The 5,994-nt window shown below is 38.9% G+C and overlaps 1 protein-coding gene across 1 annotated transcript; it reads left to right on the top strand.

Moving 5' to 3' along the window:
- Positions 1-2,683: 2,683 nt before the first annotated feature.
- Positions 2,684-5,227, top strand: B3GALT1 (beta-1,3-galactosyltransferase 1). Its single transcript, XM_027773837.1, has one exon. The coding sequence runs from the start codon at positions 2,909-2,911 to the stop codon at positions 3,887-3,889; it is 981 nt and encodes a 326-aa protein (XP_027629638.1). The 5' UTR covers positions 2,684-2,908; the 3' UTR covers positions 3,890-5,227.
- Positions 5,228-5,994: the final 767 nt, after the last annotated feature.

The raw sequence follows: 5,994 nt of genomic DNA, 5'->3' as shown, positions 1-5,994 counted from the left end.
ACAAAAGAAATTCTTACTTACTCTTCTAAGGTATGAAACTGTGGGAGGAAGAAATTCTTACTGTGGAAGAATGAATTGTTATTAAAGTCAGTGGGCAGGATTTAGGGAAGGCACAATCCTCCCTCACACCTTTTACATTGCATGAAAGGCTAACCCTCAACTCAGCCCAGAATAGTTTCTGAGTACCATTCACCATCAATAGCCCACCTCTGACCACTTCCACACTCCTTCCCATCACTCTGCCCTCTTTTTATAGTTCTACCACAAGCTAGGCTTCTTCTTGTTATTGCCTCTGCACATGCTACTTCCTTTCCCTAGAATGCCTGACCTTCATCCAGGTAAGTCATAGTTCTCTATGAAAATTTTGACTTAGCACACCTCTTATGAACTCTCCATGGCATCCTCCCTAGGGCTTGTTCATTGTTTGACTTCAGGAAGTGATAGAGGAGTGAGATGGCTCCTTCTGGGGCTATCCTGTGTGCAATCTGCAGGGTCACATTTGGTTCTCCTGCCCTCTGTCCACCTCCAGTATGTGTGCCAATAATCTTGTGAGGAAAACTGTACCCTACAGTTTTAATTATTTACTTGAGATCTTTCCTTCTAGACTAAAAGTTCCTTAAGACTAGAATATGGGTTTTATATATTTTTTTCCTAATACTTCACACACAAGGGACACTCAATAAATATTGGTTAAATTGGTTGGTTGATGCATAAGTGAATTAACAAATGAATGAATAAATTCAAATATTGAAAGAAAGTTTTTTAAGAATTATTCTACTTAACATAATTTATTATTATTTATCTAAATTTGACCAGAGAGAGACAGAGATAGAAAGAAAAACAGACAGGGACAGATAAACAAAGAAAGGTAAAGAAATAAAGAAAACTAGAAAGAAAAATAACCAGGTTATTGGTTCCCAAAGATTACCTATCATGGTCCTCTTCCCTCTTCCACGCGAGGCTCTCTCACAGTTTAATAGAGACATATGCAAGGGTACAGGGCAATATCTAATAAGAGTGGAAGCATAACAATCAGATCCACAGGCCAGGACAATAGTAGAGAAAGTTTCATCCCAAGACTCATCTTGGGACTCACTCATAATTCTTTGGAACTGAAGTTGAAGTGAGGTTGAAAATCCCTTCCCTAAACTATTACTGGTTCCTCTTACTTTCTTAAACCTCTGTTTGCTCACTGTTCAAAGTTTCAATGCTTGCTGCACATCACATTTCTCTTTTTATCAGCTTTGGTGCACCTTAGAGCAGAAATTTTCTCCAGTAGGAAAAAAGATACCAAAGCCTTATTTAGAAAGTACTTATGAGCTGGATGAAGGCCTGACTATGCCTAGAGCCATGCTGCTTGAAGTCATTCTAATATTCATTTAGTTACAGCCATAACCACGCTGAGTTATTGCTGGTCTCATATGGATCATATATTCACAGTCAGCTCTTGGCTTAGACAAGAGGATGTATATTGTCACTGCTGTTGCCCATTATGTCTTCTCATTTCGTTATGACTATTGTGCTTAGAAGCATAATTTTCAATCTATATTTCTAGCTTAATTCTTTCAACATGGTCTGTACATTTATGCACAAAGTTTTCTTTGAAGCAGACTTTATTAAAATTGATACCTATTATCTACTTTCTCTGCCTGCCAGTACTACATTCTGCTTGAACTAGGAAGGAAAAAAAAAAACAATTTTTTACATGAGTGGACTTTGTAAACTGGCATATCATTTAACTGGCATGAAGTTAAAGTTTCAGAGAGCATGAAAAGTTCTGCAAAGGATTGGAGTTGCAAAGGACAACTTCTGAGTGGGAACTGCCATGAAAGTCTTCTTCACATTGGATTTGTGGCCCCCAAGCTCAAAGTCTAGCCCATTGTACTCATGCTATACTTATAGGTGAATGTAACTAAGTAAAAAGAACTAAAAGGTGTCTCATCATTTTATCCAGGGGACATATGAGTGAATTCTTGACAACTCCAAAAGTGACATCATTTAAGTCAACTCCAAAAAAAAATGTTGCCAGCTATCTGAAAGGACACATGGGTGATGATTTCTATACAAGAGGGGTAAAGATATTCTCTACATAAAGCCACAGAGAACACTGAAAATTAGGAGCTAGGAGTCACGAGAGGCTAAGGAGAAAGGGAGAAACAGTTGGGAATGTTTTCTAAATCAAAGACAAGAGAGACACAGCATTAGTAGAACTTTCCCAGTGATGATTGGCAAATTTTAAAGTACAAGGATACAGAAAACAAAGAGGTGAGAAGTGATTCTTCATCAGGACCAAGCAAACAAAAACTCAGACTTGGAAAAATGGAAAAGCAATATAAGACCACATGTGAGAGTTTCTTGCTTGAAAAAAGTCTTAATGGTGGAGAGTACCCAATTGCAAAGAAGGTCTCTTGTGAAGAAGGGGAAACCGTTTTTTAGAAATTGTTCAGTTTACTTTATATTCATCTAGGGTTTATAGTTAATTGGATATGAATATACCTCTATCAAGGGGAGAGGAGAAGAGAGTATGGTAATGTCAGTAAGTTTTTAGTACAGATGGAAATGAATGATTCTGTTTATTTTAGTGGTCTTGGGTAATTTGTATTTCCTTGTTATGTTTATGTGAGGATGTAAAATTATTAAATAAATCTGAACGACAACTGTACTTTATTGATTTTGCAGAGCTAAGAGGAAGACTTATGAGGCATGGAACACTGCATCAGGTTTGGAAGAAAGTAGAGTGAACACAGAGATGCCAGACTGCCACCAAAGCCCATGGACAATTCCGCATTCACACTTTCCTATCGAACTTTAAGACTTACTAGTAATATGCTGCCTTTGGGGAAAAAAAACAAACTAGTGCCAAGAAGGTGTATTCTTCAGTATTTGGAATAGACCTGCTCACAAAACAATGGCTTCAAAAGTCTCCTGCCTGTATGTTTTGACGGTCGTGTGCTGGGCCAGCGCTCTCTGGTACTTGAGTATCACTCGCCCTACTTCTTCCTACACTGGCTCAAAACCATTCAGCCACCTAACAGTTGCCAGGAAAAACTTCACTTTTGGCAACATAAGAACCCGACCTATAAACCCACATTCTTTTGAATTTCTTATAAACGAGCCCAACAAATGTGAGAAAAACATTCCTTTCCTTGTTATCCTCATCAGCACCACCCACAAGGAATTCGATGCGCGCCAGGCCATTCGAGAGACATGGGGGGACGAGAACAACTTTAAAGGTATCAAGATAGCCACCCTCTTCCTTCTGGGCAAAAATGCAGATCCTGTTCTGAATCAGATGGTAGAACAGGAGAGCCAGATCTTCCACGACATCATTGTGGAAGACTTCATTGACTCCTACCATAACCTGACTCTCAAGACATTAATGGGGATGAGATGGGTAGCCACTTTTTGTTCAAAAGCCAAGTACGTCATGAAAACAGACAGTGACATTTTTGTAAACATGGACAATCTTATTTATAAACTACTGAAACCCTCTACCAAGCCAAGAAGAAGGTATTTTACTGGTTACGTCATCAATGGAGGGCCAATCCGGGATGTCCGCAGCAAGTGGTATATGCCCAGGGATTTGTACCCAGACAGTAACTACCCACCATTCTGTTCAGGGACTGGCTATATCTTTTCAGCTGATGTGGCTGAACTCATTTACAAGACCTCACTCCACACTAGGCTGCTTCACCTTGAAGATGTATATGTAGGACTATGTCTTCGAAAGCTGGGCATACATCCTTTCCAGAACAGTGGCTTCAATCACTGGAAAATGGCTTACAGTTTGTGTCGGTATCGCCGAGTTATCACCGTGCACCAGATCTCTCCAGAAGAAATGCACAGAATCTGGAATGACATGTCAAGCAAGAAACATCTCAGATGTTAGGATTTTTAATCAATGTAAATATGTTTCTTTTCTTTTTTTTTTTTTTTTAAGAAACGGGGCCCAAGGCATTGGCATTTTACAGGTGTCACCAGGGGAAGTGGACTGGTGAAGGGGTTTTGTAAAGTTTTTGCTTCCTGCTCCTAGTTCCTTTCTTGGATTACCGATTGACACATTTTAGGCTCTGATTATAGAAACAATAAATGAGTTAGAAGGGCCAGATTTCACCCTCAGATCTTAAGGCATTGCCATTTATTTTAAAAAGCAACTTTCAGACAACTCCTAGGATTTTAGTATGTGCATCTGAGGTAAAAATCTGGTTCTGGGAAACTGAAACACAGTAACGTCTTCATATCATCTCTGCAAAAATAAATAAGTAAATAACTCTTTTTCAAAAAACAATTGAGAAATGATGCAGTCAGCAAGACACACTGGATGTGATTTAATATTGTGTGTTATTGTTACATTTAAATTTTATATATATATATATATTGCCATGTAATGTGTATAGTATTTGTGATTCCACCAAGAAATGAACTTAGTTCTGACAGGGAGGCTGTGGTTAAATAGATAGGAATTTAAACTTGAGAGTCAAATATTCTTCATGTTTGGAAGAAAACTCTCCTTGCTCATCCAAGAATTAAACCTAGTTGCCAGGTGGAATGTATATTAAATGCTACTTAAAAAAGTGTAGAAGAGAATTTTGTTGTTTGTTTTGTTTTGTTTTGTTTGCTCTTTCAGAACAAACATGATAGGCACTGTATGATGCCTCCAAGGACTTTGCCAAATGTAATCTCACCTGCTTTTTTGTATCCATTGTTTCTAAGTGCATTTCAGTTTCTGGATCTTGCAGGTACATGTCTCCATGTGTAGAAAATAAGTTCATAGTAGGCCAGAAAACAATAAATCACATTGAGGAAATGCACCTTTAGGTCTACATTATAACTGACATCAGCTTAGCAATAGTGCAAGATGCCCCTCCCATAGATTTGCAAAGCACGGGAGAAAATCTTTCATAAGTTCTGATACTACTCTACGATTTGGCCCTACTGTGACAGGTGTAATCCTCTCTAACCTGTGAAACATCCGCGTGCCTTTAGCAGCAGTGCTGTTATGAGGTGTTCTGGGGACTATGTGATTGAGGTTCATGGGAAGGCAGAGCGGGCAAGCCTGTTTTCAGGTTCTACTGATGCCCATCATATGTACTGGGCACTTAACCTTGCTGTGCTTCAATATGCTCAATTGTAAAATGGCTGTAATAAAACACCTACCTCACAGGTGCTGTGAGAGCAAATCGCATTTGCTAAGTATCAAGATCCTTAGCTTGAAAGGTGCTATGTAATGCAATGTATCATGCATTATGCTAAATGCTAAAATAATTACATAATTACTATGATGGTCATCAGTAGTAGTAACATCACCTTATGTGAACTGTCAGTGCACCTAGTTCCTCCAAGACTGACTTTTTCTTGGCAATAAGCTAGGTGTGTGAGAAACTTCAATTTCTCTGCCATTTCTTCTGGTGTCAGTGAATAAGTTGTTACTTTGGCCTTGATATCTCAAGGTGCTGAAAGTGAAGTCAGCTGCCTTTCTCTAAGAAGGAAGCTTTGGTTGGGGGTATGTTACAGTAAGTGAAGCATATGCTTTGCAAAATGCATCACAGCAACTTAGATCTCAGGAAATATTTTATCTGAATTTCTGAATTCTAAGAACTTTGAGAACAGGCAGTGCTGGTTCACTTCTGTCAGAAGAATAGGCACTCAGCCAACCCACACATTGCACACATTCTACCACTCATTAGAAATCTCCTGGTCATTCTCATTCAGAGAAAGTCCCACAGCTGAAAGAGTCTATCTTTTTAAAAATTTATGTTTAACCTGACTGCTGGAAGCCCCCATAGAAGCTGAGAAGCAAACAAGTAGACAAAATGAGCAAAATGGAAGTCATGGCCTATCTCTTGAAAACACTGGCTCTCTCATCCCCAAACCCAAAAACTAATATGAGATATGGCTTCCCATCCCTCACCACATTTATAGCTTATGATCAGTAGAACTGCTGATTTTTTTTTTTTAGAGATTTTTGCTATAGGGTGCGTGCACTCGCCAGAA

The sequence above is a fragment of the Tupaia chinensis genome, unplaced genomic scaffold, assembly GCF_000334495.1.
Source record: "Tupaia chinensis unplaced genomic scaffold, TupChi_1.0 Scaffold000381_1, whole genome shotgun sequence".
Classification (NCBI taxonomy): domain Eukaryota; kingdom Metazoa; phylum Chordata; class Mammalia; order Scandentia; family Tupaiidae; genus Tupaia; species Tupaia belangeri.
Note: the sequence above shows the minus strand (reverse complement) of the source record. Positions and strands in the feature narration are given on the sequence as shown.

Excerpts from the sequence above, each read along its gene's own strand:
- B3GALT1 (XM_027773837.1), top strand. The coding sequence starts at position 2,909 with ATGGCTTCAAAAGTCTCCTGCCTGTATGTTTTGACGGTCGTGTGCTGG.